The 27063-nt window shown below is 39.7% G+C and overlaps 2 protein-coding genes across 8 annotated transcripts; one reads left to right on the top strand and one right to left on the bottom strand.

Annotated features, from left to right (window-relative positions):
• Nucleotides 1-460: 460 nt before the first annotated feature.
• uxt (ubiquitously-expressed, prefoldin-like chaperone) lies at nucleotides 461-3849 on the bottom strand. 4 transcript variants are annotated; one of them, XM_077514150.1, is made up of 6 exons: nucleotides 3669-3842; nucleotides 2340-2418; nucleotides 2180-2247; nucleotides 1943-2050; nucleotides 1711-1774; nucleotides 461-950 (listed from the first exon to the last, which is right to left on the bottom strand). In XM_077514150.1, the coding sequence occupies exons 1-6, from the start codon at nucleotides 3776-3778 to the stop codon at nucleotides 888-890; spliced, it is 492 nt and encodes a 163-aa protein (XP_077370276.1). In that variant the 5' UTR covers nucleotides 3779-3842; the 3' UTR covers nucleotides 461-887. The 4 variants fall into 4 exon arrangements, with proteins under 4 accessions (XP_077370276.1, XP_077370272.1, XP_077370275.1 ...); XM_077514146.1 differs by having other exon boundaries at nucleotides 2340-2460; nucleotides 3669-3841; XM_077514149.1 differs by having other exon boundaries at nucleotides 2340-2421; nucleotides 3669-3839.
• hdac6 (histone deacetylase 6) lies at nucleotides 3683-26474 on the top strand. Of its 4 annotated transcripts, none has more exons than XM_077514143.1 (29): nucleotides 3683-3917; nucleotides 4769-4860; nucleotides 5383-5502; nucleotides 5620-5705; nucleotides 7935-8019; nucleotides 8084-8124; nucleotides 8208-8304; nucleotides 8379-8476; nucleotides 8553-8657; nucleotides 8987-9055; nucleotides 9142-9268; nucleotides 11268-11333; nucleotides 11435-11494; nucleotides 11793-11882; nucleotides 12175-12281; nucleotides 12828-12895; nucleotides 13063-13195; nucleotides 13274-13402; nucleotides 13739-13907; nucleotides 16401-16606; nucleotides 16679-16871; nucleotides 17120-17269; nucleotides 21885-22062; nucleotides 22227-22363; nucleotides 22432-22617; nucleotides 24470-24583; nucleotides 24656-24802; nucleotides 25453-25581; nucleotides 25760-26474. In XM_077514143.1, the coding sequence occupies exons 1-29, from the start codon at nucleotides 3818-3820 to the stop codon at nucleotides 25826-25828; spliced, it is 3351 nt and encodes a 1116-aa protein (XP_077370269.1). In that variant the 5' UTR covers nucleotides 3683-3817; the 3' UTR covers nucleotides 25829-26474. The 4 variants fall into 4 exon arrangements, with proteins under 4 accessions (XP_077370269.1, XP_077370271.1, XP_077370270.1 ...); XM_077514145.1 differs by having other exon boundaries at nucleotides 3684-3915; nucleotides 4774-4860; XM_077514144.1 differs by having other exon boundaries at nucleotides 3684-3915; nucleotides 4774-4869.
• The last annotated feature ends 589 nt before the right edge of the window (nucleotides 26475-27063 follow it).

The raw sequence follows: 27063 nt of genomic DNA, 5'->3' as shown, positions 1-27063 counted from the left end.
TAATAGTTTGTTTTAGATGTCATCTATACGATTTTCTCTTTATATACAGGACTTTTGCATGGTTTAACACGCAAAAGCAACCCATCGATGTAGGCAAATATGTAAAACAATTGTTCATTATAATATAATAGCTTACATTTCTTTATTTTAACTGCTAGGTTATAAAACAAAAAGTCAAAGATGTGTGCCACTAGAATAGATCAGCAGCGGAATAACATCTCCACATTCAAAACCAAAATAAGAGCAATCTGTACTAAGCTGACCTTGACACGTACCAGAAAGTTTAGCAAACAATTACAATTTTCACACGGCTTACCAACCCACCAAAGCAAAAATTGTGTCTACGACATGTTCTTGCTTAACAAGGTGTGCTTTACAACTAATCATGTATATCAAATTTTGTCGTATTTTTGTTGTTGCATGTTATAACTTGTGCAAAACGAGAAATAAAACATATCCATGCCATCTCCCAGGTTTTATATACATTAAATATATACAAGTCATTTTGAGAAAAAAATATGACTTTTTCTTGGCTGTCGTTTTATTTACATTTTGAAGAAATGATATAAAAATAATGCAACTAACAAAATGCCACACAGCGTATAACAATTGTTTCTCCAGTCCTTTACGACCCTGTGTTGATTCAGCATTGGGTCACCATGGCAACTATTCGTGTTTGGATGTCAGAGCAACACCTGCTTCATCAAGTTGCATGCAATCCATCCAGATGTGCACATAGCAGACATCTCTCTGCTTGCACATGTCCACATGACAATCCACAATATCTGGTCACTACAGAAGAACCACAAAATGTTCAGGTTGATCCTTCTGGTCATGTGCTACTGGACTTTGTCTGTCCTCACAAAGCGTCCAAAGAGAGTACAAATCTAGAAGACTTCTCTTCTGCTGCTTTCCGGAAGCTCTGCCAGACCCTGAAGTTCTCGCAGACCCTGAAAGAAAACATGACAGTAAGTCAAGAGTTTTCTATGGAGTTCAAGCCTTAGAGTTCAATTCCCTCCAATATTAATCGACCAAAAACCACATCAACAGAGTACAGTGAAAATAATTGCCAGTCAGGGACCCAGTGTAATCGTAATAGGGTGGGAGGTGGGTCGTCACTCGGTTCATGGGCAATCAGCAAACAGTCTCTCAAAATAATAACTCTTTCCTTAATTGTTGTATACTCTATGCTTTACCGCTAAGTCATAAATTAAATAAAATGGCAATATTATGCATTCCCATTGTATTTATAAATAAAAATAATAATAATAATCTAATAACTTGCAAGCCATTTAATTTTAGGGTAATGTAAGATGAGTTTGAAATTGTATTTTAAAGTTTTGGGGATCATATTTTGGGTTTAAACTATAAATATATGCAATTCTAAACATTTTGGGGGGCTAATTATGTACAGATTTTCACAATACGTGTTATGGCCTGGGTGATATCCGTCAACATAGCAAAGGGTCACTGACACAGTTCTTTCATCTGTCCTACTGCATGACCATTAATTATCCATTTCAAAACAAGTGACACAGAGGGTATATCAAACTCCCCTACTCCAAGCAAAACTGTTCCTGAAAAAAAAAAAAAAGACACACAGCTCCTCCATACTGCATGAACAAGTAGTCAAACAGGACAGACTTGACTTGATCTTGTGAAAGCTATTCATGCCGTTTTTCTGTGTGCCAAGATGATAATGAAGCTGACCTCAAGCACCAGGCGGATGTTTGCTTTAATTTTGGCACAGTCTTTAGTCAGCTGATCTGTGAAGCTAACACACACATGCACACAAAAGCAAAATTAATATGGGCAGTATCTTACATCAGGAAAAATGGCCAAAGCAAGCTAGCATTACACAACCACACCACCTTATAAAATGTTTAGTCAAACTAGATTTTTGACAGCTAAACTTCCTGTCTTATGATAAATTCTCACTGACGCTGTTAGTTGATTCGTCTTCTTGTCGATGAAGCGCAGAGCTTCAGTGTGATCCATCTCTACGAAGAAGCCAAAGCCCACCAACACAAAGATCTTGGATGAGTCCTCTCTGTGGAGATGAGTCCAATCAATTATACTAATGTTTTTTTTAAGTAAGCCATTGATTTGTACTGTGCTTATGTAAGGGATACAAATTAATCTGCAGTAGTATTGGTGTGGGGGGGGGCTATCAGCTTACACTTTAGCCTGAACGTAGAAGTTACAGCCCAGGTCAACATCTGCCTTGAGGCTTTGAGAATCTGTCTCCTGTATACATAAACACACAACACACATGAATCTTATATCTATGGTACGTGCGTACGTGGGCGTGTGTGTGTGTCTGTGTGTGTGGGGGGTACCTGCAGAGCTTGCAAGGTGTTCTTCAACTGCAGGTAATGAGAGACTTGCTCATAAACAGCATCGCGTTGCTCCATCACTCTTCTTAAAAAAATATATATATACACACACACACACACACACCCACACACACCCACACAATGGGTGTTGTTAAACATATGGCCCGACCGATTAATCAGCCAGACGATTTAATCAGCCAATATTAGCTCTTTCCAAATCAAAGTTAATGACATTTAAATATCCCCCAGCAACGCCCCCCCCCCCCCAAATTTTTTTTCTTTGTTGCAGTGTAACAAATAAATACCATAAAGTAATGTTCTGTTGATAATTATATCTCGCTGTAAGTGTTAGCAGATCAAAAAAGAAGTTTTTTATTTATTATAATTAAACATGTTTCTAAATTAATCTGCTGATTATTCGGTTATCTGAATGTTATTTTGCCAAAATATCTAACCGGCATAGGCCTAATAAAAAAAATAAAAAATAAAAAATAAAACCATAATACATCGGTCAGACCAAAGTTGAAGGGATGGTGCTCGGATATTCCCCCATGTCAGGCAACGTCACTGCCCAATCATGTCTTTCTGGTTTAAAGGGTAAGTCAACCTTAAATATACACAAAAAAAAAAATTATGGACTTTGGATAACTAGTTTTGAAATGGGGGGGGAAAAATGGGTGGAAGGATAATGGTTTGTTCAACTTCAACTTCATTATTTAAGTTACTGTAAAAATGGGTTTTGGTAACAAAAGACAAATCCCTGCAGTATCTTGACGTATTATTTATTACATTTAACAATTGTAAACTGTGGTCCAGATTTGAGCAAGATTTATGGAACTTTTGCTTTCGCGTGCCATAGGAAATGATGTGTGTGTGTGTGTGTGTTGGGGTGTGTGTGTGTGTGTGTGTGTGTGTGCTTGTCATTTGGCTCCTCCGCCTTACATTGACAAATCCTCATCATCAGTTATGTATGGCTGGTTCACTGCACGAGGCAGATCCACACCTAAAACGAGCAAATATCACATGCCTATAATTCTTCCGGGGAAGTGTATTAAATTGTGGGGGAAAACCCCCCAAAAAACATCATGTCATGTGGGACAGTACACCTAAATGCCACGTGCCGACCTTTGGACACAAAAGTGAACCGTCTACGCCAGGAACAGATCCAAAATCGCTTGCTTTCCATCAATGTATTTATACAGTCGCAAGGGAAACGCGTTGCCATCAAATACAGTACACTTTAGCTATGATAACGTGCAGTATCAGCTTCCTTCCATAGTACAACTACAAAACAAATACACGTAGAGTGATAGTCAGTGATCCGTCTCTTACTGTAAATCTTTCTTCAGTACTTCGTCAATAAACCTTTCATACTGCAGCACCTTTGATTCCACTGCACCCTGAGAATTCGCGTTAGTTTTAGAGCTAACCGGAGGAGCCATCGGCGGTCGCTTGTTTTCTCTGGTCGGGGACGCAAGAATATGACATCACTGAAGCGAGGCCGGTATGTTTTGACGACATATTTGTGCGACCTTTCGTTGGCGCTTGGGGCAAAAATAAAACGCGCAGAGAATTTCCCGTAAGTATGCTGATATTGTTGTTTTTATTTATTTATTTTATTTAATGTGAGTGCTTGTTTGAAGGTCTAATGTTTACATGCGGCCCTACATAACAGCAGCTAACCTATTAGATACCTACTGCTCGTTGTTGCTAGCTAGAAAAAGTCATTTTCTTGACCTTATTAATATTGAATCTAACATATTCTCTTCCAAAAAGGTTGAATTGTTTCCACAATAAAGCTGTAAGGTGCGCGCAAAATGCTTAATTGTAGCCTCCAAATACTTTTTTTGTGACCACGAATTAATAATAATAATAAATGTACTATTAATAATCTTGTAATATCTGTAACTCTGGGAATTTTCTGTAAGTGGCTGATGAGTGATGATGATGATTGGCGGTTTTGACATCAGTAAAGATGAAAGAGCAAAAGGACATTTGATTCAATTCTTGACTTGGATTAGTCATAATAATTAGTCATAATTATTATTAGTTAATAACTAGTCATAATATATGGATTAGTCAGTCATAATATATATCAACATAAATATACTCAATAACTCATACTGCATTCTTAAAAAGCATATGAGAGGATGGAGAAGGATGTAATTCACATAGAAAAGTATTCGGTCGTCTATGCTTGTCCTTTACTTCCTGCCCATACCTAATGACCGACATTGACTGTATAATCAGCTAAACTCAGCTGAATATTATTTTGAAAGGGCCCAATATCGGCAAATATATGCGGCTAGACGATTAATCATCGGGCCCTAGTAAAAACAAGCACAAACACATTCAACAAACATACATACACAAGAAAAATCACACAACCTATTGTGTTTACTAATGAGGTGCTGTGTTTTGTTCAACCTGGTTTGAGATGTCTTCTGGAGGAGATCATTCACCATCATCGGCATCATCATGCGGACTAAAGTCAGTTAGGAGGTCTCCTCGCCTGTCCCCTCAGGTAGCTCAGGTGAACATTTGCTCACTCAAAAATGTGTGTAGTATATTAACTAGTGTTGTTCCGATACCGTTTTTTGGCCCCCCGATACCGATACCCAGCTTTGATATCGATACCATAACGATACCTAAAGTTTATTTTCTTCAACATGAAAAAGCTGTCCTGCCATTGGTTCAGAGCATTCAAGGGCCAATAGGATATCTTAGGTCGGCATGCAGTGAGCATGTCACATATCAGTGAATGTCGTGCACGAGAAGACATAAGATGGTGATTCCAAAATCCTATATTAGCGTTGGAATTAATGGTATCGGCATGTTACTTGTGAGTAGTCACCGATACCGATACCACTGTTTTAATGCAGTATCGGCACCTCTGCCGATACCAGTATCGGTATCGGAACAACACTAATATTAACTTGTCTGTTGAGCATAAATTGAGGGCTATTTAATAACTCATCTTTTTAAAGTGTGACAAGTTGTTTTTATTGTTAACGCAACAGGCGCATGTGTGTGTATTTGCGTACAGGGAGGTGCTGTTCAAGGAAATGAGCAGAGGAGCAGCCTGCAGGAGGCAAAGAGGAAAGGGAGAATGTCGAAGGTACGAGAAGAGCGAGACGAGGAGCTGCAGGTCCAACTTCAACGGATGGTGAGCGGAACCAATCTCATCACAGTAGATTGTAGAACCTTTTGTACTTAGTGAGTACGAGTCGGCAGTGGTCTCCACTTAATGTTATTTGATTTACTTATATGTGTGTTTGTGTAGGACCTGTCCAGCAGGTCATGTGGCAGTGGAACAGGTTTGGTCTATTCAGAGACCTTCACTCATCATCAGAACTTGTGGGACCCCAAGTAAGCTCACCTGACATGACATGACTAGTACAGAATATGTGTAACATAGGTAGGTAGGTAGTATTGCACATTTACTTTTGGATTTTTTTTTTTTTTGGTAAATTGTAATTGTCACAGTAGTTTTAATGTTTTAATCCCAGATTTTTTGTTCCGGAAAAAAAAAATGACACTTTTGCTGTTATATTGAGCTACATTACATGCTGTGCTTTTATTAATCTAGTATTTCTTGCATAATCTATACATGTTTTGGTTTGTCAGAGCAACTTCCCCTTGGCCGCTGTCACATGACTTTCAGCAATCCAAGGGAAGTAGTAAAATTTGACGCCATTTGACCAATCAAATATGGCCAGGCAGACACACGATGACACATGAATTCTCAGTTTCTGGAGTGTAAACAAAGTTAATTTCCATCCATCCATTTTCTTAGCTGCTTTTCCCCCACAAGGGTCTCGGGGGTGCTGGAGCCTATCCCAGCTGGCTTTGGGCAGTAGGCAGGCTACACCCTGAACTGGTTTCCAGCCAATTCAGGATAAAGTTAATTCAAGATGTAGAAGTTGTTGTGGCAGAATTTGTCATGTTTAAACATTTTGGTATTATTCCCATTGAGGTGATATTGTTGGGCACTATCTGAAATTGCACGTTCCCAGTTTATATATTTGTCTGATGTTCCACGACTTTGATTTTAAAAAAAAAATACATCAGGACAGTTATTCACTACTTGAATATTACTTCATTCAATATTTCTTGTACTTTGTATATACGCTTACTCAAATAATTATTTGGAGGACTACTTTTTACTTTTCATAGTAGTCAAATATGACTACTACTATTCTGTAGTAACATTACTATTACTTGATCCAATTTATGGATACTCTCCCCATCTTTGCACATGACATGACTGTGCATGATTGCATGTTACGTGACTAAATGTTGCCCAATTTTCAGGATTGTTGGACAACATTTTTGATAGCATTTGGATAGAAAACTAGACAAAGTGCAATTTCTGGAGAAATTGCGTGGGAATGCTGAAAGCTAAATGCTAGTAGCTGAATGCTAAGTTTTGAAAACATGGAGAATACTTGTGGAATGCTTATGAAGTAAATATAAAATAAAATTATGTGAAAATGACTAATTATTAATTGCAGCTAAATGATAAATGAATAAAAAGAAAATGTGAACTGCAACCAGTATAAGGTGGGATTCAAAACTATCGTCTCCTGTTTACTGGTCAAAGCTCCGCCACACTCCCCACTGAGCCACAGTGGACTTGCTGTTATCGTTGAAGTGTTATGGATTAATATAAAAAAAACAATGAAAAGACATTTAATAAAATGGATGCTAAACTAGTACTGGACAATGACTATTTCACAAATTGAAGTTGGAAAGTGTTCCAAACTGGGTTTGAACCCACTTGCTGGTATGTCTCCACAACGGCGAATGTTTTCCATGTGCGCCAACTGACTTTTTGAAGGACTTGGCTAATGGCCTATATATATTTAAAATTGTTTTACAAAGTTGAAAGGTAATACAGCTGAATCGGGATATTACGCATTTAATAGGTTCAGTGAAATTGTAACGCATTTGCTGATATGATAGTGAGCTGGTGAGCATGTGCAGTATATCACTTAGTATAATAGCCATGTATACATTGGCAATGTACAGTTGGAAGTGGGATTCGAACCCATGACCTCATGGTTACTGGACAAGGCACTTTACCAACTGCATCACCGAGCAGTATCAGACACCTGGTAATGATGATAAGTTGTATGTATGGAAGTGGGCGTGGAAAGTTACTCAGAAAAATTTCTAAATCCGTCCCATTGAAAAGGAATGGTAAAAAGTTGATAATTGACATTAAATTGTGCGAAACTGTAAGTGATGTGGAATCCGATTAGATATTGTCGGGAAGGTGTGAATTTTTGAGGCAAGAGAATAAAATGCTGTAAGTATAATAAAGGTTAGAAACATGCTGTTTCAGCATTCCCACAATAAACACATTTAGACATTAAGTGACAGCATTTGGGCTAAAAGTGAGGACATTTGGACACAAATTGAGAGCACTTGCACACAAATTGTGGAGATTTAAATACATATTGAAGACCTTTGGTGCAAATTGAGAACATGTTGAATTTGACACAAACTATGACTGTATGTTACAAGGTTCTGTATGTACGCGACTGCATGTGCGTATGTCACATGACCCTGTTCACAATTGTCCTCTGTGTTCAGTCACGCAGAAAGTCCAGCAAGAGTGACATCCATCATGGAGGAGATAGACAGACAAGAGCTGTTGTCTCGCTGTGTTCAAGTGCAGGTGAAATGTTTGACCTTCTGACTTTATGCTGAAGCAGGAGAATGAAGAAATGTATGTGTTTCAGCCCAGAGCAGCCACTGATGAAGAGCTGCTTTTCTTGCACACGTGAGTTCACCCAAACATGAAACAATCCATCTTCGGGTTTTACATCATCTCTGATCAGCTGTGTGTGCACGTCCTCCTTACAGGAAGCACTACATCGAGCTGATGAAGTCCACTCAGATGATGTCTGAGACAGAACTGCATCAACTGTCTGACAAATATGATTCCATTTATATCCATCCCGTAAGAATACATACAGATATGTACACGCGTGTACGCGCACACACAAATGTATCTGTTGTGTGCGTATGCTCCAGGAAACCTTCCCAGTGTCCATATTGGCAGCAGGTTCAGTGCTGCAACTGGTGGACCAGGTGTTGACATCTGAACTGAAGAATGGCTTTGCTGTCATCAGGTATAGTATGAAGGTTGTGATAAGGTGTACCTCAATAACCAACAATAACGTGTTTGTGTGTGTGTTTATGTGTCAGGCCTCCAGGACATCATGCTCAATCAAACGAGGCCAATGGTTTTTGTATTTTCAACAACGTGGCCATTGCAGCTCGTTATGCTCAGAACATACACAAAGTCAAACGGTTTGTATAGTTAGTGCTACTTGAAAAGTTAGGACATTTGTCACTTTAGACACAGAACATTTACACAAACATTCGGATTTACATCTGAACACAAAATATTTGTCTTTTTGAAAGATTAGGACATTTAGACAGTGTGAGGTTATGTAAACAAAATACACCTAACTTTTTAGACACACAGGGAGGACATTAGACACAATAAGGACAATTAGATGCAACATGAGGACAATTAGAAGCAAAATGAGGATATTTTCACACAAAGTGAAGACATTTAGAAAAAATTAGGACATAAAGGCCACTGACTCAGCAAGTTAATGGTGTGTATGTGTCAGGGTGTTGATCGTGGACTGGGATGTTCATCACGGTCAAGGTGTCCAATATGTTTTCCAAGAAGACCCCAGGTGACATCTCCCCTTTCCTCAACAACACCAAAATAACAAAAATGTTGTCCTGTTGAACTGTGATTAAATGTGTGTGCGTGCGGCAGTGTGTTGTACATGAGCGTACACAGGTTTGAGCAAGGTGCCTTCTGGCCTCACCTGCCTGACTCTGACAACACGTTTTTGGGCAGCGTCCCCGCCGAAGGACGAAACATCAACCTGGCATGGGCCACGGTCAGCCACGTCAATTATTCTCTTGCGCAGTATATCCCAACCTTTGTTTAGTCAAGGCACATTTTAGACAAAAAAATCACGACTAAGCAAAAGTGTCACAGAAAGTGTTTATGGGTTAATGAGTTATTGTGGGGTATGTTCACTAACAATGCGCTGTGTCCGGTAATAGCGCGAAATATTACATCATAACTGCAACCGCAGTCTGCGCCCAATTACCCACCTATTCACTAAGGATATTGCTCTAATCATATACCGGCGCAAACACGCCCACAAAACTGACAGCTTGGAGCAAATTTGCACTCGATTTACCACACATGGCAATGGATTTGCGCCAAGAACATGGTTGTTATAGTAACAGTTGCGAGAAAGATGACATCACTTAAAGCGAGGTTGGACCGAGAGTAACCCCGGGTTTACACCGGATGCGGTTGCGGTGCGGTTGCGGTGCGGTGCGTCTTGACTGCGTGCTCCGGACGCGTCAATTTTTTGGTCAATCCACACCGGCTCCGCACAGCTGAGGTCCGGCAGCTCCGTCGCCGCCCACTTCCCGCCGTGTCTCGCGTGACCGTGCGCGATCATGTGCCATTCAAAACAACGACAAACACACGGAAAGTCTGTGCTCAACAGAGAAGCAGAAAGAGAGGTGGACTTTTATTATTTTGTGGCTTTCTACCTCCAATATAAGCCTCTCCTCGTCCATGTTCGATGGTGTCTAAACCGTGAATGAGCACCTCGCACGTTAACTCCAGGCCCGTCTACGCCCACATCACGTTTTGCTAGCATGCTTGCGAAATAGGAGCTGGCGAGTGTTTTATCTTGAAAGGTAACCGGAAATTTATTTTGAAACTGCGTCAGTCTTCCTGTCCCGCTCGATGTGTTTTGTGCTAGCTTGCCATTTGCCGGAGGCCTACCGCTGCGGCGTCCGGCAAAAATAGAAAATAGGTCTATCCTTGCGGAAGGGCTGCGGCACGCCGCAGCTGAGACGCAGTCGACACGCAACGCACCCGCAAGCGGCGTAAACTGCACCATTCGAATGAATGGAATCTAATTGCTTGCGTCGCCGGACCGCACCGCAACCGCACCGCAACCGCATCCAGTGTAAACCCGGGGTAAGCGTTTACAGCGCTATTAAGCTGTACAGAGCAGAGAGGACGACGACGACGTCATTCATTCAAAAATTACAAATTATTGGTGCGATCATTTTTTAGAAATATATTTTCAGAGGTTGGCGTGGGCGTACAGTATGCATCTGGCACGTAAAAATGATCGTACAATGCCTCTCCGACATTGCCGATCAGTCCGGGTTACGTTATGTGACCTAAACCAACATAGAAAAATCTCTCTCTCTCTCTCTCTCTCTCTCTCTCTCTCTCTCTCTCTCTCTCTCTCTCTCTCTCTCTCTCTCTCTCTCTCTCTCTCTGTCTCCGCCTCTCTCTCTCTCTCTCTCACTCTCTCTCTCTCTCTCTCTCTCTCTCTCTCTCTCTGTCTCCGCCTCTCTCTCTCTCACTCTCTCTCTCTCTCTCTCTCTCTCTCTCTCTCTCTCTCTCCTCTCTGCGTGATCTGCCGTGCATGTTGTGCCGCAAATGGCATGCACTGCTGTCATGATGCGGGGATCGAGGTTGCGTCAGGTTAATACATTGCTTTCCATAAACATTATTCGCGTCACGCAAACTGCTTGTGGCTATTTCCACTTAGCAACGGATTTCCTCATCTGCGCGTGTTTAGTGAATTAGACGCTCCCGGATTGCTCCATTTTTACTGGTTAGCGCCGTGCAAAGGTGACGCAAACCTTTAGTGAATATGCCCCTCTGTTGTATAAATTGGAAAAAGTTTGATCCAGAATTAATTGTGCCTTCTGCCATCTGGTGGAAGAGCATTGCACTAATTTGCCTGTCACTATATGTCACTGGCAGATAGATGAACATAGATACATTATTTGTAGTCAATGAGTACAAATTTTTAGACTGATTAAAAATGAAGTTTGCGCTCTGTTGTTTAGGCCGGGAAAAGCGACGCAGACTACATGTGTGCTTTCCAGCAACTTCTGCTTCCTGTCGCCTATGAAGTAATGCTCACTGCTTCCTGTGCAAATCACATTTTCATATTAAAAAAATCCCCCCCGCCCGTCACGTTAAAACTTTTATATGTGTTTGTGTGTGTATGAAGTTTCAGCCGGAGCTGGTTCTGGTCTCTGCCGGTTTTGATGCCGCATTGGGGGATCCGAAGGTACGACGGGGCAGATTTGAGTTCAGGTGTACAATAATGACATCACTACTGTCTATCTGTTGAACATGGAAACTGTGGCTCCAAATGCTGCACTCCAACTTGTGGTGAATTTACAATAAGCTCTGGCCAATGGCGCTATTTCTGCCCATCATTGTGTGTGCTGGCACAGACTAGAAAAAAAATTCAATGGACACCAATAGGAAAATAAAACAATTTTATGTGAAATAAAAAGGAAAAAAAATCAATATCCACAATTACCTTGCCCTACTTCCCAATTTGTGCGTATCTTTGTTTTCAGGGCCAGATGTGTGTGAGTCCTGAGTGTTTCCAGACACTGACACATATGCTGATGTCTTTGGCCGAAGGTCGAATCGTTCTGGCTCTCGAGGTAAAAAAAAAACAAAACAAAAAAAACGCATGTGTGAAAACATAACACGAACATGGCTGCCTCTTTGTATGAACATTATACAGTTGAATAAAAATATATTAGTCACCCCTAATCGTGTAGACAATTTTTGTTTCCGTTCAGCAAAGTAGTCAAAATTTTAATTTTGCCTCATGCAGATGTTTTTTTTTTGTTCATCTTGGAGAAAGTAAAGGCTTTATTTGATTTTATAAATGGGCTTATCATTTTGATCTTATCTGTACATACATATATGTATGTTTTTATATATGTTTAGGGAGGTTACAACCTGCAGGCGACAGCGAAGGGTGCTACCGCTTGTGTTCGTGCATTGCTGGGGGGAGCTTGTGCCCCAATGGGTCCATCTACTGCTCCTTCTGACTGGTACCTGTGTCACGAACGCACACACTCAGTGATACTTAAGGTCCATTGCCTTATAATTTGTGTTAGTCTGCCGTGTGGGACCTTTGGGTTGTAGAGGTGAATTCCCAAAATCTATTAGGGAACTTAACAGAAAGTAGCATAGTCAAAGACTTGGTGGTGTTAGCTTAAAAAAAAAAACTAAAATTTGAAACTTGTGAAAAAGCAGAATGAAAAGTCTATTAACTGTTTACACTTAATTTTTCTAGCCATGAATGGAAACTAAACTAGATATTGTAAAAAAAATTTGCTGACTTTTAGTGGACTTGGTGTCTTAATTTTAAAAATAGTCGTTTCTGGAGAGACTGCCAACTTATCAATAAATGTTTTTTTATTTTTTATTTTTTTTATTATCTGCTTATTCTAAACATGTATCTGTAAGCCTTGCAATAATATGTGGGGCAGGATGAGGGCCAATTCCATCAGGACAATTAAGAGACCTTGGAACTCTTTTAAATTGTGAAAAAAATGACTGAAGCTGACTGGAAGTCATTTGTCTCTGTGCATCAGTGCCCTGAAGTCCATCTCTGAGACCATCTCGGCTCTGTATCCATATTGGACCTCACTGCAAGTGCTGGGTAAACACACACACTATCATAGATATGATCTCCATTCCTGGTTCCTGTATATTTTAGTGCATTTCATTTTCAACCAGTGTTTCCGAATCTTTACGGAGTCAAGGCACATAATTTACATTAGAAAACACGTCAATTTCTGCACGACAGTTATACTATGTCTCCTATAGAGGGTGCTCATCTTGCTGAAGGACATGTCCTCAGGTTAACAACCAATGAAGTGAGCCCACAGAGTCCCACTGTCACGACAACAGGCCTGGTGTATGACGAGAGAATGATGGAGCACCTGAACCAGTGGGACAGGTGGGCGGGTCTTCGTGAGTGTCCTGGACTGGATTGGATGACTGACGTGAAGTCCACTATGCGCCAATTTGTCTGCAGGCATCATCCTGAACAGCCGCAAAGAATCTTCAAGATCTTCTCTAGGCATCAGCAGCTTGGACTGGTGAAACGTTGCCAGCGCATCCCGGCTCGCTTGGCCACCGAGGAGGAGCTCGCCATGTGTCACACGTACGTGAAAGCATACAATTGAATAGTCACCAGTCCATAGCAGAGCACACATACACTAACATGTTCTTCAAAGTTTCTTACATCTAGGTATGAACAAATTCTCATTTGCAATGCTGACCTGGGAGCAAAGCAGAGTAAACCAAAGTATAATACATGCAAGTACATATTCATAGAAAATTAATTGTGCAGTGTGATGTTACATCATATCACACAGTGAATAAAAGGTTCAAAACAGGCTAAAAACAGGTGCAGCTATCATATTGTACAGTATCCCTCACTAACATTTTTTAATAATGATGGTAAACAAAACCATCACTTTACATGTACATGTTTTAGTTTGGACCACATCCGGCGAATGAAGTCTACCACTACGATGAAGAGCAGAGATCTGCACAAACTGGGACAAGAGTTCAACTCCATCTACATCAACAATCAGAGTTTCCAGTCTGCCCTGCTGGCTGCTGGAAGCTGCTTCAACGCTGTGGACCATATCATGACCGGACAGGTACCAATCACAGCACAACTTCAAACACACCCTCGTGTATCAAGTCTCGTGGGCCATGAGGTTTGATATCATCAAGGTACCAGCTAAAATACATTCCAAGTTTGAAAGGTCCAACAAATAGAACCTTCACTTGTTTGCATGTTGGTATTGTCAGACACTGTTTGCACAACTCAAGGCTCAAAATAAGTGGCTTCACATCATAGTTTGAGTCCAAATTTGCATTTTGTGCATCATCAAACCTGAATGACGAAAATCTGATTTTTTTTTCTCAATCATTAAACTACATACGTCCCAAAAATCTTTTCTGGACTGAATGCACGTTATCTATGCGCGTTTAGTCAGATAGCGAGACAAGCTCAGTGCTACTTACCCCGCACAGCTAGTTATCAACGTGCTTTGGCTGGCTACTGTTGTGTCTAAACAGGTTTCAGAATAGCTGCTAAGTCAGTAATCATGGCGGAGAATAAGCTACACTTCTGGCAAGTATTGTCACATAGAGATGAAAAGGAAAAACGTAGAAGCAATGCTAATTGCTAAGCTAACCTAAGATTCACACGTTATCATGAAACCCTGGAATTAAGTACACCTTTCAGAGAAGTCTATGTATTTTTTAAACTCATTCATTCCCAGCCAATCCCCTTCACTCCTGTTTTACTGGATTTTGACTGATTTTGCAAGGCCCACAGAATTTTCTGTTGTACTGCTATAAAAACATGGAAGCTACCAAAAGAAAGATTAAAGTCTCCTCTTTTATCAGGAAAAAAAATTCTCTGTTTCCGTTTTGCAGCAATTACCATTAGACTATAGCTAAGTTTCATCATTATTTACAAATATATTTAGAATTGTGAGCAATTGAGCTTTTTTATTTTTTCCAACATGGCCCTGGTTGATGATATCCTTTGCTCTGTTGCCACCTGCTGGCCATTTGTGTAATAACTACCATTTCTTCAACCATTCTTTGCTATTGCGGCTGCATCAAAGCCTTCTGTATGACATATCTATCACAGGGGTGTTCACACTTTTCAGGCATGCGAGCTACTTATAAAAAGACCAAGTCAAAATGATCTACCCAACACAAAAATGCAAAACATCTAATTATCAACTGTATTGAGGATTCTTTGGATGTACAATGTATGTTGGTAGACCTTGCAGAACTGAATGAGCCAATATTGCAAAACACACATAATTAACTATAAACATTTTTTTTTTGTAATTGCCTGAATTTGCTTTGATGACTTGCACTGAATTGAATCAGCCAGGCATACATAGTCCGGACAGTAGCTGCTGACAGCCAACCTCAAGCACACTTCCAAATGTTCATCAGTCATGATGGAACGGTATTTGGGATTTGAGTTCCTTCACCTTTCTCTTTCTCAGCTCTCTTTTCGGCGGGAAGTTGGTGTCATATTTTCCATGAGCAGTCCGAAAATGCCGCTCCACATTTCCCTTCTTTGGCATTGCAATGGTAGACTGCTGATGAGGCAAACGCACTTCAAAAATGGCATTGAGAAAAAAAGTCCACCTCCCATTCCATATGAAAGTGATATGTTTTTGTCTTCTTACTTGGTCCCGCTCCCTCATTCATTTTGATGACCATAAGCTTTAGCGATAGCTTAAAATCAGAGGTAATTCGCTGACTGGCTTAGCGCTTAGCGCCGTTGTTTGCACATGAACGGTGACCGAAAGGTCAAAATTCAGTTGTCATCCTACTGGTTGCCCTGTATGTTAATCAAGTAACGGGACTGATGATAGGCTGACATTGTAAGTTCTGCTGCACTTAGCGCCGTTGTTTGCGCTTGATCGGTCACCTGAATGTCAAATTCAGTTATATCAATCAAGTGATGGGATGAATGATAGGCTGATATTTTATAATGTCATGCTGTGATCGACCAGTACTACTTCCGTGATCTACCGGTAGATCGCGATCAACACAATGAGCACCCCTGCTCTAGCATTAAAAAAAAAAAAGAAAAGAAACATATAAATACGTTTTTGGAGTAAATGAGTTAATGACTCTAAAAACTATTAAAAAAAATTAAAAAAAAAGAAATCTGAAAAACAAAAAAAATTGAAAAAAATACTCAAAAAACAAAGACACCCCAAAAATTAATCAGATAAACATTTTTTTCAAGTGAATGCAATGCACCTCCATAGCAAATAAACAAATATTTTTTTAGACATTTTATTTTCTAAAATTACATTAAAGTTTTTTTTTCATCAATTTAGCTTTACTTCTAGACAGTTTTCTGCTAATATGAATTTAAGAAAGAAAAACTGTTGATTGTAGAAAAACAAAAAACAATTATTCATTCATTGTATTGTCATATTTTTATTGTTTAATAAAGCCCTTCCTTCAGTTAACTGTATTTAACCTGCAAAAAAATAATTATAATTTGTTTCACAAAGTTAGAAATGTGCTTTACAAATGCAGTAATTAAATATTTCATGTCATTTCCATTCACATTCAAGCACAAATTCATACTGTGTGTGCAGGTGAGAAGCGGTGTGGCTATCGTGCGTCCCCCAGGTCACCACGCTGAGAGCGACTCTGCATGCGGTTTTTGTTTCTTCAACACAGCAGCACTCGCCGCTCGCTATGCACAGAAGACTTCCCAGCATACACCTGTACGAGTCTTAATCCTGGACTGGGATGTTCACCACGGCAACGGCACACAGCACATGTTTGAAGACGACAGCAGGTAAGATGTCGTTAGACTGGCGTGTGTCACCTGACCAATCACGTCATCGTTGGCGTGGCTTCTTGTCTGCAGCATCCTCTACATCTCCCTTCATCGCTATGACAACGGGAGCTTCTTCCCGGCCTCGGAGGATGCCGCCCCAGACCGGGTGGGAGTGGCCAAGGGGATGGGCTTCAATGTCAATGTGGCGTGGAGCGGCGGGAGGATGGGAGATGCCGAGTATCTCGCCGCTTTCCACCACGTCGTCATGCCGATTGCCACAGAGGTGACGACACGTACACGTTCATGATACGAACACAATCCTATTTTCCTCATTGAAATGAATTGAAATGTCATTCATCTTTTCCAGCCTCCTAAATGTGTGAAATAGCACTGTATTTCATTTGTTCATAATTTCATTTCATCTTGTTTGTAATCATTTTTTCTTTGCCTCTGTAAAATGCTATCAATTTGCTTTGTGTATTAAATGCCTTGTGTATAAAATTACATAAATAAACTTGCCTTGCCCTACAGTTCAATCCAAGTCTGGTGTTGGTGTCAGCGGGATTTGACGCCGCGCGAGGAGACCCTCTGGGTGGATACCACGTGACCCCGGAGGGCTACGCCCACCTCACACACATGCTGATGTCGTTGGCTTGTGGGCGAGTCTTACTCATACTGGAGGTGAGGGATGATGCTAACTTGGCCTGGGTGATTTGGCCCAAAATGTCCGTTTTCACATTTTAATTGCTAATCGCACATCACTTACACATAGAGCGCAAGATATTATTGCTTTTTTTTCTTCTTCTTTTTCCGCCCGAAGGATTTTGTTATATTTCTCCCAACAGCAAACAGGCTTAACAGTGCATTAGAAAGAATCCACTTCCACACAAATATTAGAGATACATATTGTTATGTTTATAGAAAATGTCCCTTAGATTTATAGATATTGTAAGATCCTATAAATAACACTAATTTCTTTGCAAAAAAAAAATCCCAAATCGAGGAGGGGTATTATACAGGGGGCTTAATAAGAAGTTAATATTTTTCACATTGTTTAGATGTTTAACAGTACCCATTATGACCCTTTATAGTGCATTTCATACGATAGAAATAAAAAAGTAAATGTATCAATATACAAACTTAGATATATATATATATTAAAACTTTGGTAAGAAGGTGATTCACAAATAATGCAAATAGTGTGCAACAAAAACTTCACTAAATAACTTAACATAAATGAGTAAACCCCAACATAAGAACATATTTAGTAGGGGTGTGAATTGCCTAGTACCTGACGATTCGATTCGTATCACGATTCACAGGTCACGATTCGATTCGATACCGATTAATCCCGATACGAATTTATAAGTCGATTGTTGCGATTTTTTTTCATTCAAATTTAGAAAATACTAATCAGTAAGCTTGTAGAGTGTAAGATTTATATGAAAATGTATTATTTATTTATCTGAAATTTCAGTCTTATAGAGGTTGTAATCTGTTTCATGTTTGAACAGCATTAAAATAAAATATTAAGGCTTAATGTTCCGTTCATATAACATTCTTCCATGCTCAAGGTGTGAATCCTAAATAAAAAAATAAAAAAAATAAAAAAAATTCGATTCTGCCGATTATTGAATCGATTCGAGAATCGTGCGATGTAGTGTCGCGATATATCGCCGAATCGATTTTTTTTTTTTTTTTTTTGAAGAGCTCAGAATTGTTCATTCGGTAGTCTTACCGATTCAACGTCTTGTCATCATTGCTCTTTTTTTTTTTTTTTTTTTTTTTTTGTGTGTATGTGTGCGTGCGTTTGCGTGCGTGCGTTTGCGTGCGTGCGTGCGTTTGCGTGTGTGCGTTTGCGTGCGTGCGTGTGCGTGCGTGCAAATACGTATAAATTTATACTCATTCATTCACCTAAAACCTTATAAATATCCCATTACCCTTCGCCTTAACCAGGTACTTCAGAATCTTGCCAGAGTCGTGAGATTTAAATGGTCAGGAGACCAGAGAAAAGGTCAGAAAAAAAAAGAAATAAAGAGAAAAGAAAGGTAAATCAAAGTGACATCCAGCACCGACCAAACACTTCCTGCCTTCCCCATGATTACAAAATCAAAGTCTTACGCCAACCCCGGAAGCCTCTAAATTCCAGCAAATTTAGCGAGATCTCAAGAGCCCAGAGGAAAAACTAAAGAGAGGAAGGAGGGAAGGATCGATAAGGCAGAGTGAGATCAATAGAAGCCAGTACATCCAATCCATCAAAGTGAAGTCCAGCACCAACAAGACCCCTCCTGCGTGGTTACAAAACCGGAGTCTTATGCCAACCCCAGAAACCTCATACTTCTAATAAATTAAGATCTCAAGTGACCAGAGGAAAAACTAAAGAGAGGAAGGAGGGAAGGATAGATAAAGCAAAGTGAGAACCACAGACACCAGCACCAACTGATTCAAGGGGCTGTGGGAGGGAGAGGGTACTTCTGTTGAGTTTCAGTAGATGCTGGTGCGACGGATCTGGCATGCATAAGGACCACCACCAAAGAAAGAAGCCGTCAACCGCGGTCCAGCAAAGCGAGCACCCCCCCCCCCCCCCCCCCCCGGAATCCCCAGGCCGCGGCAGCACCAAGGCCACCCCCAAGCCAACCGAGCGGACACCGGTCGGCGAGCCGACCCAGACACCCGGAACACCCCCGCCCCAGCCCTGGCCCACACCCCCGAGCCCAAGGCCGCAGAACGAGGCCCAGCGGGCCCCCACAGCGCCCCACCGGTCCCCAGCCCCCATCCCCCCACGACCCCCCCGCACCCCACCCAAACCCGCCATCCACCACGACCCAGGCCCCACCACCCCCGACCCCCCAAACCCCCGAACACACCCCGACCCCCAGCACCCAACCCCCGAATCGATTTTTTTTTAACACCCCTAATATTTAGTTTTCATTCAGAATTCAGAATTTCATTCAGATTCAGATTCAGTCATTTTTTTAATTAAATGTATTAGAGTACATTTTGCACAAATAAGTAGCCCCTGAAAAAAAGACTTGTTAATTCCAGGCCTAGCAGACATGTTGCTACCCATAACAGTCATGGAGATCATAGAAAATACTAGATGTAGTCGTTTTTGTTGTGGGTTGCATTATTATTTTTTTTGCATTAGTTAATTTGATTAAATTGGAGATTTTGTAATCTATGCATCCTATTACAACCTCACTTTCATGTTGTGAGTTAAGTGCGTATTCTACAGAAAACATTTTGTCAATATTTTGGAAATTGTTCTTATGTTCATTGAGATATTGAATAAAATCTTTAAAATTTTCAAAGGGGGTGTACTCCTATATGCTGAGCATTGTACCTGATGCAGCAATAGCTGATATAACCGAAATAGTCACCTGGATCAAGAAGATCGAGCTTTGTGTCACTCAAAGTACTGCTGATTGGTGCTTGACTGGCTGTTGCTTCAGCTGCACATAAAACAAAATACATCACTTCAAATTATTTTTGGTGTTAAAGCAGGGAAAACAAAACCATTGGCATTATGATAGAATACAATATAAGAAATTATGGCTGTTTGTATTTAATGCACAATCTATGCACTTCCATTCAATAGCCTTTGGTGAAGATGACACTGAAGGATTGTTTACCACAGCTTCTGCAGGTGCTTGTTGTGGCTGCAAATATTTTCTCAGTGCCTCTAGTTTAAAAAAAATGCATTTACTATATGTTTTTATTAAACCAGCACACAATTCTTATTTTCAATAAATTAATAAATTAATGTGGTTACGTAAAATACTGACTTATGCAAATCTATTTGCAGGTATTTGGACTTACTGTTTTATTTTAAAGCCAGCGAGCTTTGTCCCGCTCTGGTGCGCAGAATAGCTACTAGCATGGATGTAATGGTGCAGTAAACAAGTTACAAGCAAGCTAAGAAGCTAACACTATTTTCGTGTTTATTTTATAGACAATGATGATTGACTGACATACATACCTCGACCCTGGGCCCGTTTTTCCTCCTCTCCTTTCGCCACTTTATTAATGCAGCACCTGAGGGCTTGGACCTTTTCATTGTAGTTGTCGATGTATAAACAACACAAGCGTGCCATCTATCTATCTTTCTATAGTGCTGCCACTATACTCTGAGAGGATACACGACCCCTCCCCCTACCTTTCACTGTAAGCGGCAGCAGCGGGTCAGGTTCAGGGCGCCAGGACGGCAGGTCTTGATCTCACAGTCATTTATTTGGAATACAAGTAATACAAAATGAACTTAATGTATTTGCTATAAAACATATTTTATGTTAGAAAACATGAGGGTTTTTTTTCCCCTTCCTGCAATTTGTCACCCCCTCCACTAGATGGCCCCCAAGGCGACCGCCTATCTCGCCTGTAGCCTGCATACTGTAAGAAAAAGTACATTTAACTAATTCACTGCCAGCCATTTTAGAACATTTCAAAATTTTCAATACCCACGCAATATTACGTTCAATAATTATATATATAAAAAAACAAATCTACCAAATGACACAATAGACTACCTACTTTTTGCCTCGTCCCATTCTTTTATAATTGAGAGTAGAAAAATGTAGGTTTGCCAAAATACAGCCATTTCTCCCATGGAGTCTGAAACTGTGTTTATTTCGTATAAAATGGGGCAATGATGTCATCTACTGGTGGTTGAGCATCAGTAAAGTTGTTTCCAAGTTTGACATTTACAGTGGAGCGTAATCAGTCAATCAATCAATCAATCAATCAATCAATCAATCAATCAATCAAAAACCCATCTATCCCCGCTCTAAAAAATGCAATTGACAAGTATACTTGTCAAAGGCAGTGAATGAGTTAAAAGCAAGGTAAAGAAATAAAAAAAATAACTAACAGAAATTACGAAAAGAGTGTATAGTGCAAGAACAAGATTTTCAAAAACAAGATTTGAACTTGTATTTAAAAGGATTTACACTTTATTGTCAGGGGGCCGTATTATACAGAGTACAAAGTACAGAGGACAAAACTAATTTTTAAGGGTGATTTTGGGAGGTGCATATTATACACGGGTGTGTGTTATTCACAGAATGTTATGATAGGTAGAAGGATAAATAGAAGTCACTAAATATAGTGGACAATTGTGGCTCTGCTCTTGTAAACTAGCTATGTTCTGTTCACAGCTATGTTGTTATTGTAAGCACTGCATGTCAGTGAGGATGTGGCTTTAAAAATATAAATTGACAAATAAACGTCAATGAATCAATAAAATTGAATAACTAATTGAGTAACAATGTTACGGGCAACCTGTTGTGTCACATTACAGGGCGGTTACAACTTGACGTCCATCTCCGACTCCATGGCGATGTGCACGAGCGTGCTGCTCGGTGATCCTCCTCCTTCCTTGGAGACGCCCCACCCCCCACCTCACCACGCTGCCGTGGCAGTCATCAACGAGGTCATCCGGCACCACGCCCCCTACTGGAAATCGTTAAGGATAAACAGTGAGTAGTTGGCTCCTGCATGTGTCGCTAGTGAGTCTCCAAAGCTTTTTTTGTGACGCATACACGTATGGACAAAGAAATAAAAAACTCCCACATGCAGAATTGAACCCAAAATTCTAACATTATAATCAGAATCTAATGCTTTAACTTTTTTTTTTTTTTAGTTCCAGAATCCGTGCGAGAAGCTATACCTTCCCCGAGCGCTCATCGGAGGCGCAGTGGAAAAGCAAAAGGCAGGCGGTCGAGACAAAGTGGTCCACACAAACCACCACTGCCCCCTATGGGACTGGAGGGCACAGAAGTAAGCGCACACACGTCTATCCACAGATTTTAAGTGTTGACATTGTTTTTGCTGTTCGGACCAATTAGGTGGACCACAGTTTGGACCAGCTGACACAAGGATTGGCCGGTTTAGATATCAATCAAAGCGCACACCCCCCCAAGGAGGCGGAGTCAAGTGAAGTGACATCTGAGGCTGAGCAGAACCAATCCAGGGCCGAGTCAAGTGAATTGTCACCTGAGCAGAGCCAATCAGCAGAGAGCTCCGAGCCGCCCGTGAGTTCAAGACTTCGCGAGTTAGGAGTGTCATCAGATTAGTGTTGCCATGACAACTAGCATCCCCAATGGCATTGGGGGCAATTTGTCCTTTTATGCCTGGGGTGGGCATACATATGGGTAATGTTTGAGTTTGAAAATAGATTGGCCAAGTTATTCGTAGGTGAAGTTGGGGGGAGGTGGGGGAGAGTATCATTTTAATAACAAAATGGTAATTCATGCTCCCATTTAAAATTACATTATTTACACTTAATTTCAATAATTCATCAAAAATATTAAACTGGATTAACCAATTATCTTATTAAAAATGTAAAATAGTTTATTTAAAAATAAAATAATAAAATTAATTAAAAAATATAAAAATAATATTTAAAAAATTCACAATACTGTAAAAAAAAAAAGAAGCTCATACTAAAAAAAATAGCACAATATTGTGCTTTTGTACATAAGAGCAATGCATATAAACCACGTACAATCTCTAATAACAATATTGAGGCACATATTTGCTAATGCAAGCACACATTTATCGCAAGCAAATTAAATCCCCTTCATCTGACAATTAGCATAGATTTTAAACATAGAAGGCCAAAACATCCGTAATGAAAATTAAATTGCACTAATAAACTAGCCACTAGAGGGTGCTAGAACTGCACAAATGGAAATCAACCGGACTTTTTTAACACGTGTTCCTTTTAAATATTGTGAACATGACGACGACAATATTGTGACAGTTTTAATATTACAATATTGCCTTTATCGTTACATCCCTACTTACAATACAAAATTAATAAATGTTTAAACAAAAAAAAAGACACTTTAATATCTCTATTTGTCAAATTGTCTTGCAAAGCAGACTGGAGTAGATCATGACAATGTTGTGCATATCTGTAAATTGAAGCAGAAATCATTTGTCAATCAAATAATTTTGAATCGGAAATCGTTTGAATCGAGAATCGAAAATTGATTCTGAATCTAATCGTAGATCCAAAAATCGTAATCGAATTGAATCGTGAGACACTCAAAGATTCCCAGCCCTAATTGACATATTGAACAGCCAATGAGACAAAAAAATGTCACGGTAGTGCTGTTTTTGTTTGTTTTGTTTTTTACAAATCCAGCGGAGTTGCTTCATTACACAGAGAGCCTCATAAAGGGCCATATATGCATGATGCGCTTGCTTTGATATGATGTAAAAATGATGTCTAAATGTAGATTTTGTCTTTCAAATATAAAATAGTGGCAAATTAACATTTGACCTGGACTTTCAAGGGTCTCTCAAATGGTACATTTTATGTTCGGGTTAAACCCGTTTTGGAAAATCCTGTGTAACATGCTCATTTTCTGATCTATTATTGTCAAACTTGAACTCGAATTAGGTAAGACCTCAAGCTTTGATCCTGTAGCGTTTTCAAGTCCTGATCACCATTCTAAATTCATTTTCCAGGCAGATTTTGTGAAAAATATTTTTGTCTTTTTTTGTGTGTGTTCAAGCTTCTATTACTCAGTGCCAGTAGCACTTAAACAGATTCTTACTTTTTGGGAGAAAAATACAAAGTGTTATCTTCAAAAATAGGCCAAAGCTATGCTGATTGTCCAAATGGTTCAAGAACAGCTTCAAATTTACTTTTGATACACCTTTTTTTTAAGCATTTTCGGCAAAATGGCAGGAATGATAAAATTAGCTGATTTTTAAAGTGAAATAAAGGATTTTTTAAAAACTATTTGTAGAGTAACAGCTGCTGTAAACATAAGCTGGAACATAAATCATGAACCACAATAAAAACTTACTGATAAATTTCACCTTTTCTTACTTACTTTCTACCAAAGTGATGTCTCATATTGTCACGCTCAGGTCATTGACGTCGCCGCACCAGCAGATATTGAGGAGGTGGAGCCAGAGCTAGAGGGAGCGTGCGGTTGGTCCAAGCCTCAGGGAATTATGGCGTTGACGTGTGGAGTTCAGACGGTCAGTCAGGACTTTGATTGTGCTCTGGAATTTCCTACACAGAAGAACTTCTAAATGTGTGTGTGTCTTCAGGCCCCGATGTATGTGGTGGGCCCACTTTCCTGGTGTCCTCACCTGGACGCCGTCAGACCCCTTCCACCATCTGGTATCGATGTCTTCCTGCCCTGTCAGGACTGTGCCTCGGAGGCAGAAAATTGGATCTGCCTCACCTGCTACAAGGTGACATCCAGATACGATCGATCGATCGACCGATAGATAGATAGATAGATAGATAGATAGATAGATAGATAGACAGACAGACAGACAGACAGACAGACAGACATAAAGTAAGATGAAAGGGAGACAATTTTAAAGTGAAATAATTATTTAAAAAAATATTTTTTATAAATAGAAAACAATAGTAAGTTAACTATTTCATCATACATAATGCAATGTAAAATAAGTTATTTTATTAAAATAAACTATTTTGAATGTTTTACATACTGTACAGTATATTTGTTTATATATATTACATATGTTTTATTATTTTATTTATTATTTATTTATTATATATTTAGATATTTATTTGTACTCATTCATTTCAATAATTAGTTAATTGATTTTTTGTAAACAATAAATGTGTATTAGTAAATAAGAAAATAATATACATAATACTGTTCATTTAGTATTTATTTAGTTAAACAACTGGCATATTAATCACACTGAAATTCATTATAATTTTGTTAAATTATGATTTATTATTTTGTTTATTATTTAAATAAACTATTTTATATACACATTATTTTTACCTCATGGTGTTTGCATAATAAAAGCTGAGATATTTTGAATAAGATCTCTGTGTAAGCTAAAGATGATGTCCCCGACATCAGGTGGCGTGCGGCCGCTACGTCAACGAGCACATGTTGACGCACGGCGCGTCGTCCGAGCATCCCGTAGTGCTGAGCTTCTGCGACCTCTCCGTGTGGTGCTACGTGTGCGAGGCCTACGTGCACAACCAGGTGACGTCATGCTAGCTCACTGATTGATTAATCTTTTATTTTGAACATACTGTACAAAAAAAAAAAAAACATAACTCTCACAATCTTTCCACAGTTCCACACCACAAATGGATGTTTTTTGTACATTAAGTAATGCTGTTGTGATCCAATAACTGTGTAACCTCATTGATGCGTGCAGGCCGTGTTTGAGGCAAAGAACGCTGCTCACAGGGCCAAGTTTGGACAGCAGATCCCACCTTGGAGTTAGGAGAACATCGACAAGGAGGAGATGATAATGAAGACTTTTATATATTTTTTGCGACAGTGAACCCCTGTTTATTGTGCGGAATACATTTCAGACTACCATCTGAAAAAACACAAAATCAAGAGGCCTTGTAATTTGTTTGGTATCGTTTTATCACTTCCACAAACATTTAAACGCACTTAAAATGATTAACACACCTTTTCTCCCTCGCTAGTTGCCAATAACTGGGAGATTATTGCAAACATAGGACACTCTATTCAAATAAGAGCTTGCTTGACACAAAACTGAAACATAAAACAAAAGATAATTAAGCACTGTGTAATTCATCAAAAAGTTCAACCAATCCACACCACAAAAGTCTGCTAGCTTCATGCAAACGTATGAGGAATGTCATAAGTGGGCTAACAGAAATTAGTAATAACGTTTCAGTATTTACAAACCTTCAAACATATATCTGTATACTATAAATTCCATTAAAAAAAAATATTTGTAGTATCGTGGAGGTCGCCAAAGATGAACCGCGATGTAGCATGGGTTCACTGTATATCGTTGCCTTTTACCTAATGAGAATTGTTGATGTTCATAAGAAGGCCTGTTTGTTGTGCAACAATGTTTCTACATAAACATTAAAAAATATATGTTGTATGTATATCAACTGTCCTTCTTCCAAACTTCCGAATTTTTGCTCGGCAGTCATGTAGGGCGATAATAACAGGAAGTGGTCATCGTTTCTGTCACGTTTCAGTTTGTTTGGGTTTTTGTTTTATTTTGGTGAGTGTTGGTTGTCTGGTGTTCCTGTCTTCTTCCCCAGTCTCGTTATGGTTAACCTTGTCCACCTGCTTGTGTCTTCCCTTCCTGGTGTGTATTGCTGATTGGTTCCCCCTCCCTGCTGTGTCTCCCAGGTGTGTCCTGTTATTGTCATTAGTGTTTGTATAAGGGAGTGGTGTTTGTCTCACGCGGGTGTGGGAGCATTGTTTGATGTCTGCATGTCTGCATGTCTGCATGTCTGCATGTCTGCATGTCTGCATGTCTGCATGTCTGCATGTCTGCATGTCTGCATGTCTGCATGTCTGCATGTCTGCATGTCTGCATGTCTAGTCACAGTGGTGTCTTTATTGCCAAGTCTACCAAGTCTGTTATTGCCAAGTCTACCAAGTCTGTTATTGCCAAGTCTACCAAGTCTGTTATTGCCAAGTCTACAAAGTCTGTTATTGCCAAGTCTACAAAGTCTGTTATTG

The sequence above is a fragment of the Festucalex cinctus genome, chromosome 2, assembly GCF_051991245.1.
Source record: "Festucalex cinctus isolate MCC-2025b chromosome 2, RoL_Fcin_1.0, whole genome shotgun sequence".
Taxonomy (NCBI): domain Eukaryota; kingdom Metazoa; phylum Chordata; class Actinopteri; order Syngnathiformes; family Syngnathidae; genus Festucalex; species Festucalex cinctus.
Note: the sequence above shows the minus strand (reverse complement) of the source record. Positions and strands in the feature narration are given on the sequence as shown.

Coding starts and splice junctions, on each gene's coding strand:
- uxt (XM_077514146.1), bottom strand. CDS start 3,778: ATGGCTCCTCCGGTTAGCTCTAAAACTAACGCGAATTCTCAGGGTGCA. Junction 2,248..2,339: donor ACACCTTGCAAGCTCTGCAG/GTACCCCCCACA, acceptor TTATGTATACAG/GAGACAGATTCTCAAAGCCT. Junction 2,051..2,179: donor TTCTACGTTCAGGCTAAAGT/GTAAGCTGATAG, acceptor TCATCTCCACAG/AGAGGACTCATCCAAGATCT.
- hdac6 (XM_077514142.1), top strand. CDS start 3,818: ATGACATCACTGAAGCGAGGCCGGTATGTTTTGACGACATATTTGTGC. Junction 5,503..5,619: donor AGGTCCAACTTCAACGGATG/GTGAGCGGAACC, acceptor GTGTTTGTGTAG/GACCTGTCCAGCAGGTCATG. Junction 8,020..8,083: donor CTCGCTGTGTTCAAGTGCAG/GTGAAATGTTTG, acceptor TATGTGTTTCAG/CCCAGAGCAGCCACTGATGA.